At 27.4% G+C, this 16,991-nt stretch overlaps 2 protein-coding genes across 2 annotated transcripts; both read left to right on the forward strand.

Annotated features, from left to right (window-relative positions):
* Nucleotides 1-27: 27 nt before the first annotated feature.
* mus304 (mutagen-sensitive 304) lies at nucleotides 28-4,906 on the forward strand. Its single transcript, XM_031915008.2, has 14 exons — nucleotides 28-233; nucleotides 304-696; nucleotides 772-1,030; nucleotides 1,107-1,345; nucleotides 1,425-1,555; nucleotides 1,713-1,816; nucleotides 1,905-2,045; nucleotides 2,113-2,258; nucleotides 2,349-2,756; nucleotides 2,844-2,932; nucleotides 3,019-3,155; nucleotides 3,307-3,354; nucleotides 3,421-3,978; nucleotides 4,319-4,906. Exons 2-14 carry the CDS (start codon nucleotides 481-483, stop codon nucleotides 4,543-4,545), a joined length of 2,703 nt encoding a protein of 900 aa, XP_031770868.2. The 5' UTR covers nucleotides 28-233; nucleotides 304-480; the 3' UTR covers nucleotides 4,546-4,906.
* Nucleotides 4,907-5,501: 595 nt separating this feature from the next.
* On the forward strand, nucleotides 5,502-14,202 carry LOC100869377 (uncharacterized). The gene is made up of 10 exons (XM_012483368.3): nucleotides 5,502-5,967; nucleotides 7,533-7,697; nucleotides 8,048-8,212; nucleotides 8,596-8,766; nucleotides 9,061-9,169; nucleotides 10,293-10,446; nucleotides 10,511-10,643; nucleotides 11,756-11,926; nucleotides 12,477-12,869; nucleotides 13,401-14,202. The coding sequence occupies exons 1-10, from the start codon at nucleotides 5,889-5,891 to the stop codon at nucleotides 13,655-13,657; spliced, it is 1,797 nt and encodes a 598-aa protein (XP_012338822.1). The 5' UTR covers nucleotides 5,502-5,888; the 3' UTR covers nucleotides 13,658-14,202.
* Nucleotides 14,203-16,991: the final 2,789 nt, after the last annotated feature.

Raw genomic sequence — 16,991 nt, forward strand, 5'->3', positions numbered from 1 at the left:
TGTTCACTAACGAATATAGACTATTCCATTAAATGACAGTATTACCACTCTTAATATATTTTGTAAGCAAACTTCTGTCATATAACTATTTGAAATGAATTTCAAATGTTCTAATTATTATAACAAGTTTTTACAATAAATTAATAAATAAGAATGAAGAATAATGTTCTTAAATATTTATTGAATTTTTGTTATTCTAATATCATTAAAAAAAATCATAAAATAATTAAAAGGTTAGAATTTAGAATGAATCAATATTTTAAAAAAGCTATGATATTTTATAATTATTTATTGAATTTCCAGATTGAATAAAATGTAGCATTCGTCAAAATTATTGTATTAAATAACAATTTTGTTAATTTTAAATAAACAAAATTGTTCATTCAAATTATATAAATAACTTCTATTGAATATAAAGAATTGGCAAAAAAATACGTTAAATTTATCTTTTATGTTGTTAAATATTGTAAACAAATTAAAATGTTTAAACGAATAGAAAGTAATGGTGAAAATGAATTTTCTCTACCTGCAAAACGTCCAAAGTATGATATAAAGAAAGGGAGTTTATCGAATACTTCTATAAACAATAAAGATTCAAGAAATAAAAAATATGGAAGAGATGATGTTTGGGGAGATGATTTTGCAGAAGAGGATATTGAAGAAATGGATTTTATAGCAACTCAGGCTTGTTTGCAGGTTTTGTTTATATTACATTTTTTTATGTTTTTTTTAATATATAAATTTATTTATTATATTTATATTATTTTTCAGGATGATAATATTATAAGTCAATCAGATATAGATAAAAAAACATTTATAGAAAATGCAATACCATCTACTAGTAAAATTAATTTAGATAATAATAATCATAAAATATCTTCTGCACATATATTAAGTAATCAAAGAAGAAAAGAAGAAAACATAAAAGATATAAGTACTGTAGTTTCCGTTGATTATAATGAATTTGAAGATAAATTAATAAATAAAAAAATATATAATTCAACATTTAAATTAGATGATGCTACTACAGGTAAGTAAGAGTTTCTTAGGAAATTATAATATTTTATTATATTTTTGCATATTATTGAAAATAATATTATAATTAGAATATGCAAAGGAATTGGAGAAATTAAAATATGAAAATCAAAAGTTATTAAATGACTTCATAACTAAAGAAGGAGAAGCTGTATTTTTACGAAACCAATTGCAACAAACTCAGTTAAGAGCAGAAAATGATAGATTGGAAAAAACACGTTTTATTGAAGAACAAGAAAATCGACATAGGTTGGAAATTAATACTATTTGTAAAGAAAAGGAAAATTTAAAAACACAACTTGAATTGCAAGTTAGTAATTTATTGATAATTAATTTTTTTATAATTCTATTCTAAATAATATATTCTGATTTTTATCTTTTTATTATAGACATTTGAAGTAGGAAATTTAATGGAACGTTGTAAATTATTAGAGAGTGGAAATATTAAATTAACAGAACCACATACTATAAATTTAAATCTTTCTATGAATAAAAATAAATTTAGTTCGCCAAAAAATCGGTAAATAATTCTTTAAATATTAAAGAAACTAAATATTTTATTTAAATTCTTAAAATTAATATTTAAATTCTTTAAATATTAAAAATATTAAAAAATATATAATAATAAATACTTTTTTTAAATAAATATTAAAAAAATATTTAATAATTATTTTTAGATCAACAGTTTCAATCACGAAACCAATAAAAGTTAAAGACACTTATGTACAAACTAATAAAATGATTAATAAAAACAATCATTTTCTCAAAATATGGAATCCATGTAAGAAGATTATAATTTAATACAAAAAATATTAATTTATATGATTTATATAATTCATAAGAATAAATTTAATAAGAATATGTTGTAGATTTTCCTCTTGCAGAAATTCCAAAATCAATATATGATCCACCACAACCAGAAAAATCTATAGTTGATATTCAGATTATAGAAAAAATAGGAAGACGAAATTTGCCAATTTTACAAGAAGAAGATACATCAAGAATATTCGGTAATATTTTTATTTAAATTAAATTATATTCTTTATTCAGAGTTTAACTACTTTGTGCATTTTATAGAAAATCCAGAATTAGTAAAACCAATAACGACTATAATTGATAATAAAAAATTATCGGTGGAATTTATTATGCCAGAAATAGTTGCTCTTCAACGAAAAACCAGCTTAGAACTTGAGGCAGAAGAAACTATACCATTAATAAACAAAGTAAATTATTTTCTCATATATATAAATATATATATATATTAAATTACTTTATTAAACAATATACAAATTTATTAATAATTATATTTTTAGTTAATTTCTACTGCAAGGGAATTAATTTTAAATATAATAATTATTCTACAAACAATTTCCCAAGCTATGAAGAATGACGATATTCGAGATATGAATGATATTTATTTTTCTTCTTTATATTCGAGTTCTGACTTCAATGGAAAATGCGTGTGTTCTGCTAATGCATGGCACGAATGTGAACGTGGTGTTGAAATTAGAAGAGTATTTGGCGTGTTATCGTATGTAAGTGTGGAATCAACTTATCTTAGCAAGTATATTGCAGGAAAAACACATTTACTCATAGAGAGAGATGAGTCTTATAAACGTTATTCCTGTCAAATGGTTCGTTACAATACTTGGTTGAACAAGAGTCAAGATTTTGAAATACTTAAAATGATATTACAGTTCGTTGTTTTAATTGGGACTACGGTAATATATATTACTTAATGATACATATTTTTATAATTAAAAAGAATAAATAATTATCAATATTAAAATTTTATTATTTATTTTTAGAGAAGATCTCATCAATTTAGTGGTGTTATATGTGCAATTATGATGATTATTTACAATGTTCATGAAAAAGTTCAATATTGTTCTGAAGGGTATGTATCTAATATATATGTGTGTGTGTGTATATATATATATATATTTTTTAATAAATTAATATATTTTAAATTTTTTATTTCAGAATGGAATATATTTATCAAATATTTAAAGAAATAATATTCAGTAGACCTTTGCCATATTGTTATACATTACTTAATAATTTGATGATGATTTTTGTGAAGTCTACAATTCATTTAAAGAAACTTTGTATTAATTCACGTATGTAATTTATAATTATATTAATGAACGTTTATAATTCATATCAAAAATATTTTATTAATTTTCTTTATGTATATTAATATTTTTAAATGATAAATCTAATAAATTTTTTCATATTTTATAAATAATTACTTTATTATTTTTATTATAGAATCAATGGCAGTGAACAACTGGAAAGGTTCATTACATTTTACTCCAGGTAAAACAATCTTTTTTTTTAATAAATCATAATTCAATTTTAATAATTATTATATATCTATTTCAGATGCTTGTCCATTACAAATCCTTTTAGCACAGGAGGAGAACTATCACTTTGATATATTATCTGCAATTGACATTACGGATATATTGTTACAAATTGTACAATATATATTACATACAGATATTATTCCTCTGAGATCTGAAACTTTGAATTCTTGTAATTGTTGTATGAAATTGTTAAGATTCACTATTAAAACATTGTGTAAGTGTTCTGAAGCAAATCTAGCTGCCATTGGAAATTTTAATCCAGATAATTTCCCTGTACAAAGAAAAAGTTCTTGTAATTTAAAGAACATTTGTACGAAACACTCGCTGTTTAATATGGAAGCAAATAAAATGTGTATAGGTGAAATATACCAGGATAAGTTTTCAGACGAAAATGCTTGGTCAATTATAAAAAAGAAACAATCAAAAGTATTAAGAGACGGAATAAGATTTTTGTCGCATTTGGCAATATGTGACCCTGATTTTGTAATTCGATTGACGGATATCGAAGATTCCTTTCATTTATTTATGAGGAATTTAAATACTTTCGAAAATTTTGTTCTTCATGAAAATGAACGTAAGTTAAATAGTATAAATATAAGTATAAATATTTTGTATTAGAATAAGTGTAATGAAACTAAATTTTAAACTTCCTCTTTATTGATATCATTTTTCTATCTTTTTTTATTCTTACCACATGATACGAGTTATTTTAATTTTATCCCTATTTATCGGTCCACGAGAATTTTTATATTTCCGCTTTGTTGCTTACTCATTGCTTTCCGTCATCAGTAAATTTCAATTCTTTTAATATTTTTGTTAAATTAAATTTTTTCGTAGAATTTCTCATATATTTTTTTATTTGATTTTATTTTCAGAAAATGAAGTATTTATTAATTATAATTTTTTTTTTATAGAAGAGGCTATGAATCGAATAAAGCAAACTTTTATTTTTGATAAAACGCAACAATCTGAAATGGAACAATTTGTAACAAAGAATTCCATTAAACAGTTGGATTTATTATCAAATTTTGAAAAAATAGTTGTTCAACCAATATCCGAAAGACCTAAAAAGAATGAAAATTATAATAAAACTTTAGTTGCATTCAAATCATTGTTTAATACTAAAATGGATTTCTCGTAATTTAAAAATTTTAACAAAATCTTAATCATATATTACAACAATAAAATCAATATCGAAGACTGAATTTATTTGAATTTGAGTACAATTATTATTTCATGTATATATTATTTTGTGAATTATCTTGAAATTTGTTCAAAATATCGTTCTATAATAAAAATGTAATATCTCACAATATTTTATTAGAGACGATTTATATAGACGATTCTTTAATTCAAATTAATTGAGCCTCAATATGTATTTTTAAACAATTTTTACCTCCAAATCGTTGATTTATTATAATGTAAATAATATTATTTTATCAAGAAACTATTATTGAGAAATATTTTACAGTTTTAATAAAGTATTTTACATTTTAATTATATAATATATTTTAATAATATATCTAACACACATACAATTCCTATTTACATCCCAATCAATCTTTCTTCTCTCCTAACATCAAAAATTAAAAGAAACTGTTTATAACTATGATAAAATTTTTAACATGAAAAACTTATGATTAAAATTAAAATTAAATAAAAAAAATTTGTATTTGCGTTTGCAAATACGTTATTGAAATATGTTACTTAATCATAAAGAAACATAAATCTAAATACAAAGACTTTTAAATAAAAATCTTATTTATTATTCTTGTGCCATTTTTGAAAAAAATGAATTTATATCACTGGATTTTATTGATCAAGCCTCTAAAGATGCCACAAAAAATAAATGTTGCTAATGAAAAGATGAAAAAAAATATATATATAAAATACTCTTTGCACGGGGTTGAAGGCACGTCCGTGGCGTTGGCTTGGAAAAAAGGAAAAATCCTGGCGCCAGGGCGTGATCTAATCAGAGACGGTCAGTGTTTCTCTCTCTTGGAATTCATTTATCTCTGGCGCAAATGCAATTTGTAGGAATTCTCCTCAAGGCCTGGCAATGTTCGGTGTTGATAACGCCAGCCGGAAATTGATAGTACACTATCACGATAGCATGTCGACGGAAGTGATTTTCCCGCCTTCCGTTCGGAGCGTAATAATCCCAAAGCGCGGCATCCCTGTTTCATTCATAGATGTAGAACGATTCGAGAACCGATTTTCGTTTTTATCCCTCGTCCAATGTGTATCGTCTTTTCATTCTTATCCTTTACCTCAACCGTTGTTCACGTGATTCACGATTCGCCATTTCATCCTTCTGATGATGGATTTTGAGAACATGTGTATGAAAATTTAATCATCGATTTAAAAGCAAAATTGCATAATCGAAAGAGAAAACGCTGTTTTTTTTTTTCTTTTTTGAATTCGATTTATGAGTTATTAGTTACGGTGAATTGTTTCCTTGAGGAATAAAAAAAGATTCACAGGATGAGGATCTCTTCAACAACGCTGTTTCTTCTATTGGCCTTCTTGGTTCAGTGTACCGTTTGCTATGGTGCAGCAACAAGTAAGTCACGATTAATTCAGATTTTCATCCCGATTGTAGTAAAATTATATCCTTCATCTTTTTAGAATATCAAATTTTCTTCAGGTTGTGAGTAAAAATAATAAAATTTAATGAATTCATCTAATAATTTTTTTTTTCTTTTTTATAAAACTTGGAGAAAAATAAGCTTTGCTGTTCAATTTTAAAATTTATGTCAATTTCTTTCATTTTGCTCGCACAAATGAAGAAATAACAGAAGAGTTCACATTACAAACAGATTATTCGATCGAAAAATAACGATATTCCATTCTCTATCTCATTTTCCATCTTATTTATTTTAAAAGAATCTTATTCGATGATATTATAATCATTTATAAAATTAACAAAGAATAACTTGATTGTTTCGCCTAATTTGTCGATTTGATTTTTCACTTCTATTATTTCTTCGCGTTTCATCGATTAAAATATAAAAAAAAGAATCGGCTCATCTTCTTCACAGTTTATTTTTATAAGACAAGGAAATAAGTACTTTTGTTTACTGATAGCAACTTTTGTAAGGCGAAGAAACGAGACAAAAGGTTTTCTTCAAGAATTAAGATCCAATTTCATCTGGCTTATCGATTTCTCTCCCTCTCCCTCTTTCTCAATTCCCCTTTGTATAATATTGAAAATTACGCGCGGCATTTATTGACAAGTATTGTTACCAATAAAGGCCATCGTTGAATATTCAATAATCTGTGTATCGAACTGTCCGTAGGGAATAAATCAGAAATATCCCGTCCATAATATTTTTTTTCCTTATGCCAAGTCTTTAGTTTTCATTTTTCACTGTAACAAGATACTTGATTACTGTTTCTCAATATTTAAACATTGATTCATTTTTTAGGAATAATAGTTTTTTATTATATTGTTTTATGATTTTTATCCTTTTTTAAACACAGTTTATTAACATTTCATTTTTCCTTGTTATCATTAGATTATCGTATAAATCATATGATATTTTTAAAAATTTAAAATAATAAAAGATTACAAAGGATTGTAGGAAACAAAAAATATAAATTGATTGATTAATTATTAAACAAATGTAATATATTATTTATTAATATATTACAACAGTTTATCAAATTAAGACCGTATATAAAAAATTCAATTTTTTAATCATAATAATATTACATTGACGAGATGTAATTAAGATAAAAGAGTGATATATATATAATATCCTAACGATAAATAAATTTTATTAAAATTTCATCAATATGCTTCATTTTCATCAAAAAAAAAAAACGGTAAATGTTAAAATTTTTAACAATTTCAATTCGATAACCATTATAATTTAATATTTTCATTTCCATTTTATATTTTTCTTTCTCGAAAAAAATAAAAATAAAAAAATATCATAATTCAATAAACAAAAAATTCATATCTATTTCATGTTATTTTCCATTACGACCATTTCATTATATTTTTTGTTTTCTCTTTTAAATCATTAATGCTTTGTTTTTTTAAATTTTTTCCTTTTAAATTTAATTTATCGTACGGAAAGTCCTATCATGAATAATAAAAGTAAATTAATCTGTGTTTTCAAGCTCCAAATAGATGTCCCATGGTAAAGCTGGTGAATGGAAGAGTTCGATTGAGGGTCAGAGGAAGGATCATCAAATTTAGTTGTTACGACGGTTTCACTCTTGTGGGTACCAAGTATGCAACTTGTTTTCGAGGCCAATGGGATACACCTACGCCCATATGCGTCAGTAAGTACAGTTTTCTAATCACACTTGATAAAATTGTTCAGTTAAAATGTTTGTTCCGTTGTCAATTGTGAAGAACTTTGAGCTTTCGACATGATTAAAGTTCACACGTATGTCGTATTCACACCTGGATTTTCTCGTATAATAATTTATGAATTAATAATATTGATAAATGATTACTATTTAATTTCTCTTAAAATTTTATAATTTTACATTTTAATTTTAAGTAAAACTTGAAGTAAAATTGTAAAAAGAGAAATAAATAAATAGAATGAATAAAAATAAATAAAATAAAAATACAAATTATCACTAGAATTTTTTCAATAATTTTATTAATCATTTTACTCTAATAGATGCGGAATGTCCTGCACCACAAATACCAGAGCATGCTCTTATTGTGCCTAAATATAATGGAGCAATATTATTATATTTTTGCGAACCTGGATACACGTTATTTGGTTCACACGAAATCTATTGCAATGGAAAACAATGGAATGGTACAGTGCCTTATTGTCGAGGTATTTATATATATATTTTTTTCTTTTTCTTATTTATTCGTAATAAATAATATTGGAAAATATTTTGAATCAATTTTATTAATTTACTAGTTAAATCTGCAATTTTATAAAATTTTTATGGAATCTTATCTCATTCATTCATCCTTAGAATTTCAAAAGAAATCAATAAGAATTTTTATGAAGTTTTTAATATTCCAGATATAACCAAAAATGTAAAATTTATATTGAATGATTTCATTAAATACTTTTCATTAAAACAATTTAATCAATATTTAATTTATATAATGATACAATATTAAAGTAAATTATTTAAGTAAATTAAAAAAAAAAAGTTCCTAATGAATTTTATTCGAAAAGATTAAATTAAATACTTATTTAATTAGACACAAATGCGGCACCCCCGACGCAATGCGATTTCGAGAAACCGGATCTTTGTTGGTGGGAGCAAGATCCACAGCACGATTTCGATTGGCGGCGACACAACTTCGAGACACCAAGCTCTCATATAGGAACTGGTCCAACTCATGATCACACATTGGGACCAGGAAATGAGGGTACTTTTTTTATCTATCTTATAGTAAACAATTTCCACATATAAATTGAAACAATGATAAATAATGTGTTGTGAAATATTTCAAGTTAAGAAAAAGATCAAGAAAAATAATAACAATTAATAAATTTAGATTTAGATTTCAAATAAAGAATTTAAATTTGTAATTAAGAGAGAAAAAATTAACCTTGCAATTTTTTTTTATTATTTTTCACGAGATAAAAAATTATTATTTTAAATAAATTTTTGTTCAGAAGGATATCAAAATTCTCAGTATCATTCAACTTTTTTTTTCCAGGTTATTACTTGTACATCGAAGCTTCTGGTCGGCTGCAAAATGATTCTGCAAGAATTATTTCTCCTATTTATAACGCGTCGTACACGGACTCTGGCTGTTTCTCATTCTGGTAACAAAGCAAAATTTTTTTAAACGTTGACACAATTATTATCAAAAAATTAGATTTTTTCCTTCTCGAGTTTTTAGAAATTAAATTATTAATTTAAAACTAGATAATCACACACTGATAATTATTCACACATATAAATCTTCATAACTTCGAAATCGAACATTTTTCGAATAATTGAAATTTATTGAAATTGCAAGATACAAATTGGAAATCGCTCGCGGTCATAATTCATACAAGTTCTGAAAACGAAAGTTTTACATCGAATTAAGTAAAATTTCTCTCTTTCTCTTCTGGCGTATCTCATTTGTCAGAGAATAATTCCCATTATTTTACAACCTAATGAAGTCGTAATTCAATTTCGTTTCAAAAATGCAGTTTCATAATTTCTTAGAGAATCGCGTTCGTTTTAAATTATTATATGATTATTATATCTCGATTGAGAGGATCGTAAATTAAATATTTTAAAAAGATATCGTTTTATATTTCATTGTACGAATGTGTTTGCTTGGAAATGAATTTATTGTGATTCGACAAATTAATAATATAAAAAAATATAATAACGAAAATTCAAGGCGACCTATGAAAAAAAAAACGGGGATAATATTTTTGATGAATCATTTTTGCGTTAGTTAATATTATAGGTCGCATAATTACGGGTTCATAAGAGTTCATTAGAGAACGGCCGTGTCCTCAATCATCATTTAAATATATGATTCGTGTGTTGGAGCTGACGTTCGATGAAAGAAGTTATGAGAAAATTATATTGAACAAATTTACCTTTACGATGTTATACTTCAAAATTACTACGATTTAATAATAATTTAAAAATATGAAAATCGGAGAAAATTAAGAAAATTGAGAAAATTTTGAATTTATGGAATTTCGAGGTTTGGAAGAAAATTACTTTTACATATTTCGTTGAATTTTTTGAACGAATGAATAATTATAACATGAGTATTTAATCAGTAATTAATACAAGATAAAAAAAATATATAATATTATATAGATTCATCACTTTTGTGATGTTTATTCATTATAGATTTCAATGTTCAATTTATTACATTATATTCATACATTATATGTAATAACGATAATTATTTATATAATGTTTTTAAAATTTTAGGTATCACATGTATGGAGCAACGATAGGTGCTCTAAATATATATTTCAAACAGGAAAACCTGTTGCCTCGTTTGATGTTCACCAAGGAGGGTGACCAAGGCAACCAATGGCTGCACGGTATTTTCAATCTTCCCAAGGCTAAAAAAGGTTTTCAGGTAATAGAGCGAAAAAACGAAATATCAATCTTATTCTCCTCATGCTTTCTTATTTATCCTTTAGATTATAATCGAAGGGGTACGAGGCAGTAGCTATGTAAGCGACATCGCCGTGGACGACATAGCCATTTTACAGGGAGAGAAATGTCGTATCGAGAATAAAAATGAGACCGTGACGGTCACCGAGAGCGACGATGGTAATTCGAATAGAAATACAATTTTTCACGATGAATCTAATCCCAAGACGATAATAATTCGTTCGAATTATCTTTTAATTAAAACGCCGGACAATAGGGCACGATTGAACAATGGAGGCGAGAAACGTGGCAAGTTGCGAAACTAACGGAAACATAATGAAATGGCGTATCAACTCTTGGATTATTGCGAATATAGGAGTTACAGATGAATTGTTTCAGAATAGAGGCAAAGTTTAATAAGTGTATCACTGAAGAAATGTCTGATATTGATTTTATATTATTCTCTTTTTAACTCTCATACGTTGGATTATAGACAATTCACATTTGAAATAATACATATATTTTCCACGTTGTGTTACAAGTTATGTTATTGTAAGTGTATAAATGGAAAATTATCTTCTATTTTCTATTGTTGCTAAAGATATAGATTGGATAATCTTCTCACATCACATGATTTCCTTTTGCATTATAACAACCTATGTATATATATAACCTGCGAGCATTCTATTCACATTTACATGAAAATCAGTATTGCAGATATTAGAATATGCCACGTACGTCACATTGTAACAATATCCTAGATTAAAGAAATAATTCTATAGCGAACTCTTATCAAAGCACATATAATTTTCTATAAGATATCTTTAAATTGTAATTCACAACTATTTTCGTACAAAAATTTGCTCTTAGAATTCGTTAAAAATATGATAAATACGAAAGATTATAACTAATATTATGAAATAAAACATATTTTTCAAATATCCAAGAGTTGCGTTAAAAGCAGATATATTTAATCTTAAAATCAAATACGAAGAGAGTTGATTGTGGGATCGATTGTGTAGTAAATTAAAAAAAAAAATCGCTTTCTTTTCTCTTTGTATAAAATACAAGAAACGTTACAATTTTTTTTCCTATCGCGATCTTTATATTCGATAAACGATTCGTTTCTTTTTGTAGCGTGCAATTATTCTTCGTATCGATGAGTTGAAAGATTTTTAAAAGAATCTTTTTCTTTTTTTTTTCAAAATAAACTACGCCATTTTCGCCCCATTTTCGTTTTATTGTCGAATAAACGATTTATATCTTATTTGAAACGAATGTTGTTTCCCTAGATCAAATCGAACTGGTGAACGCGCAGCAAACTTGCCGTGGAAGATGTAAAAATAGTGTGACATACAATTTTACAACTTCGATGCCACCCACGCCGGAAGTCTGTCTCTGTACCCTCGATTGCGAAGAACAGTCAATGTGCTGCCCGGATTACGCGGAGTATTGTGTTCTAGGTGAGTAGATTGAATCGATGTGATTTTTTTCACGTATCTCATCTTTTCTCACTATTTTTTCCATTCCGATTTAAAGTTAAATACGAATCGTTACAATTGTAACAATCGCAAGCAGCTTGTGCATATTTATTTATTCAAAGATACGAATATGATACAATGCTTAACGAATAAAATAAATTTCTATATCCTCAAAGTTTCCATTTTTCTTTTTTTATTATATTATCGCTTCATCTTTTCTTTATTATTTAAAATATCGAATTACCAAAAGATTAAATAAGTTTCTTCGTATCTATTAACAATTTTAAACAGAATATAATCTATCTTAAGACATATCTCATTCAGCGTATATTTTTTAATTTTCTATAAATAAAAATAAAAAGTTCTTCCAACAACTTTCTTGATTAAAAAAAAAAAAAAGAAAATAAGTTTACTTGAAAAAATTGTATAATTTTGGAATATAAGAAGAGTTAAAAAAGTTACAAAATTATCCAATTTCTGCCAATTAATACTCGATCATTTATTCGCCTTAACGAGGCATTCTAATTCGTAGCTGAGACCGAAGAAATGATCACGGCAACGGAACAAATCCCGACTACGAATCGCGAAGGGGCAGTTTCCGTTCCACCCGCGAGAAAGATCACGGTGACCGACGTGGCGACAGTCAGGACAGGTTTCTCGATAAATCCAAAGGACGATATCGATCCTGTCACGTTGAGGCCGTCTACCAGCACCACGTTGAAATCATCGTCCACGCGGAAAGTGGAGAAATCGATGAAAATTACCAAACCGCCATTCACAACAACAACAAGAGCAACAACAAGAGCAACAACAAGAACAACAACAACAACTGTCGCAACAACGAAAATCGCGCAGACAAAGGAGACGCCGTTCGTTCGATCCACGAGCATCACCGGAAGATACGGTTCTGTGAACGAGAAACCTGGTAACGTATTAAATCATTTTTACAATACATTTAATTATGAAAGTTTGGCCGGTATCTGGTGACGAGGTTTCGGAATTCGAATAGATCTTCGAGTTGGAAATAGAGAAATAGAGATAAATGCGAAGTGTTTGGTCGTACTTGAAATTTAGATTGCGTTTCAGTTTGATCATGCTTCGGTTGTTTTATTACGGTGGTTGATATTGTACGTTGTGTTTGAGCGTAGAATGGTTATTGCGGTACTTCACGGGTTGTTGTTCATTCGGAATAGTTTATTTCGGTTTGGTGTGTGGGTCGAAGGAGAATATAGAATAAAGAAAGATATAGATTATAATTTAAATAATTATTTAGGATAGATTTTTCTATGAATATTGCAATTTAATATCTCGTGCGTTAATAAAGAATGATAATAAAAGAATAGTTTAAAGAAGGAAATAGTTTCGAGATTTATACACGAATAATTTTCTATACAAAAGTTTGAAATGATGCTCTTCAGAGATTCGAATAAAAATTTATGTAACGATTCCTCCACAGATTCAGATATGAGGAGGCAAGATCCTGAAATACATCGGGCTTCGAAGTTCAGCTTGCCAGGGATAATCGGTGTAGTGGTTGGAATTCTAACCGGAGTGGCGATTTCATTATTGGTCGCAACCATAATCGTCAGACGAAGAAAAACGTACAAACGTGGAACTAATGGATCGGCTCTCTCGGAGGATAGCGACGTTCGATTTTTAACGTCGGACGAGATTTTGGATTTCACGTTAGCCAGACCCAGTGACGAGACGTAAGAAATTCTTTTTTTTTTATTTTTTATTATTTTTTTTTTTTATTATTATAAGAGAGAAAGAGGAAACTCGTGGTTATGGGAAGAAAATTATTGAAACTTGCTCTGAAAGTTCCATGACTCGTGACTGTATGTAGGACGTACAAAATCTATTTCTGCAAAAGTATTTAAATCTAATTAAGTATTAGTTATTGTGTATTTAATAAGGAAATGAAAGTAACGTAATCAGTTGTTGATGTAAGATGTTAGATAAGGTCTTTTTTTTTTTTTTCTTATTTGATTAATATCGCAGATATATTTTACTGTGTGATGATTTTTCGATGAAAAGAATATTTGCAATGTATAGTACTACAGATTGCTTCTTTTTTTTTTTTTTCGAAATAAGAAGTTTTATGTGCCATTGATATTTCGTTTCGTAGTATATATTAGACAGATCGACGATTTATTGATATTTTAGCAGCGATTAAGACTAACGTATTGTATATAGTAACGATATTTGTTATAACCGAAGAGTTGTGTAAACGCGAAATAAACATTGATATTATTTAATTTCTGCTTCAGTTCGTCATCGTGCAATCCAATTCCCCATAATATAATTTTTCCAAACTTTATCATTGTATCCAGAATACATTGTCAATCAATAATCGTGATACTTAAAGCAATCAAAACGATTTAAACAATACAATCTGAGCATCCTGCTTATTCGAGACATCATTCAACTTCTTTAAAACTCACTTTCAAAAATTTCTTTCCCCTTCCAATCCCGTATCTTCCCCAACTTCTTCTACACCTTATCTTAAAATCCAATAATTCTAAAATATATCCCCCTTCCTTATTCATTTTATTCCTTGAAATAAGGAAATTTATTAACCTTTCCATTTTTACAAACTCGCATCCCTCGGAGCGAGAGAGGCTCGGAATTCAAGTTTCGTTCGTAGAGGGAGGGGCGAAACGACAGTTCGGTGGACTGTAATTAAGCATGAGATAACGAAACGACACGCGGGGGTGGTTTCGCAAACGGGGTCTGTGAAACCACTCTTTAGATTTTCCCCCGGCCTTATCTGGTCACCTGGTGTATCGATTCGTGCGAAAACGCCGGAGGACTGTGAAACGGAAACGAGAAAACGTTTTCGGCCGTCGAGGTTGCACACCCACGGCCCGGAAATGGTAGACGCCGGTTAGCTAGGATAACGGGCCATACCTTCCACCAACCGCATCGGTTGCTCTTTTCTCCGTAACTGATTGCGGAAAGGATCGCGATAACGGAGAAACTTGAAACCGCTTGCCCCATATCTCCGTGAACAAACGTAATTGACAAATTTATTTCTTCCTTCCGCGGATGCATTAACACCCACCCACGGTGATATTGTTCCCTCTTTTTCGAAAGAGCTAATTCGCGTTTTAACCTTTGTTTTAACCTTTTCTTTTTTTCATGGTAACTTTTTTGTTAAGATTAAACCCAAGAGGGCTTAACTTTCTTTCTTTTTTTTTTTTTCACTACTTTTTACTCTCGTGTTTTTTTCAGCAAACGATTGAACTGTTTTATTTATTTGTTTGTTCTTTTGTATATTTTTAAATATTTTTTTCAGACTTATTTCGGTTCTCTTTTTTATTGTAGGTATATAACGATATAAATATTTTTTTAGCTTTTTAATTTTTATAATTAATTATTTTGACGAAATATATGAATTTTTACCTTATTTCTGGTTTTTATTTTTATTATTTTGTACTTCCATTGAGATTTTTCTCGTTTTTCCTATTTTTCTTTTATTTTACTTATATATTATTTTACATTTTACATAGACGTAACGATAACTTTGGTGACAATAAAGTAATGCTAAGCAGCAATAAAATGAGGATTGAAGAGTCAAAAATAAAAAATTGGAAATCTTAGCATCTTCAATTTCTTGCGATTTCTATTTTATATCTTATACGAGTCTTCCGAAGTAAAGGATCCTTTATTAAATTTTTCGAACTCTGTTTCAACATTTTTACGTCACACACTATTTTCTGTTTTACAGAATTTTATCATCTCATCAAAAAGACTTTGAAAAAAGACTTTACAAATTCAATATTACTTCTTTAGGTTTTAGTAAAGAAAATGATAGATGTTTTTATTTTTTATATCCTTATCCTTCAATATTTCGCTTATTTCATAATTAATGTAGGTAATAATTAGTTTCAAATATTTCTGCTACGGACGTGACATAAATAGATTTGCTATATCTCGTGGAAACTTTTATAGAGTTTTTCACTTTTTATACTTTCATCTCTCAGCTTTTCATTTCTTTATAATTAATGTAATAACGTTATCTGTAGAAATTTTTATTAAAACCAATAATACTTTACAAATTATATTATATATTTATACGATAATACTTGTATATATGTATCACTTTTTAAAAAATTCTTTTTCCTTGTCAATTTAAATTTTTTCCATTCAATTTAATATTTACAAAGATGTCTTAAAACTGTTGTTTCTATCAAAAAGAAAAGGAAACAGTATCTCTGTATGAAATATAATTTTTCGAAATATCGAATATAAAGATTAGATACGAATGAATAAATGAAAAAATGCGCATATCGTTAAATATTGGATTCGATGCATATCGATACGAAACGGGGGGATAATTCGAGGAATTCAATTCAAGAGAATTTCCGAGTTACTGGTGAAATACCACCACCATTTACATTTGCCAAACAAAATTTACATTGTATCTCTCACCGAAATATTAACGTTACTCTCAGCTATCCCTGTTATACAATTTCACGAAATAATATTGTTCGAGGAATGGTTTCAGAAAGTTTGAAGGTTCATTCTAATGGAGGTATCAAGGGAATATTTCCTTAAGTCTGAAAGGACTAAATAAACCATGCATATTAGATTAAGATTATTTTCAACGGAATTTTCAATGAAATCATTTAATGATTTAATTTTTTAAATAATAACATTTATTTTTATATATATTCCTTTTATATTTTTGTCGTATATACATATATTTTATATGATATATTATTATACATTGAATAAATTTTATATACAATTTTTATATATTTTTTATCTTCCAGAGAAATTTTCTTTATTTCGAAACATTTTCATACGGGGTTTCTTTACGATACTTTTCAAATAAGTATTTTTGAACATTTCCTCATTTATAAATTATCGATGGAATTCACGTTCGCATATAAATTGATTAAAGATAGAAAAATTTTAATCAACGCCATCTCGCGTTTGAACGCTGGAAGCTTCTATTTGTTACTAGCAATGTATAATATGCAAGGAGGTATGTGCCACTAACTTTGATTATGCGGCTCCTAATATCTCCCACCGCTTCGAT

The sequence above is a fragment of the Apis florea genome, unplaced genomic scaffold (genome assembly GCF_048593485.1).
Source record: "Apis florea isolate Af1SG1 unplaced genomic scaffold, ASM4859348v1 contig_3034_pilon, whole genome shotgun sequence".
NCBI lineage: Eukaryota > Metazoa > Arthropoda > Insecta > Hymenoptera > Apidae > Apis > Apis florea.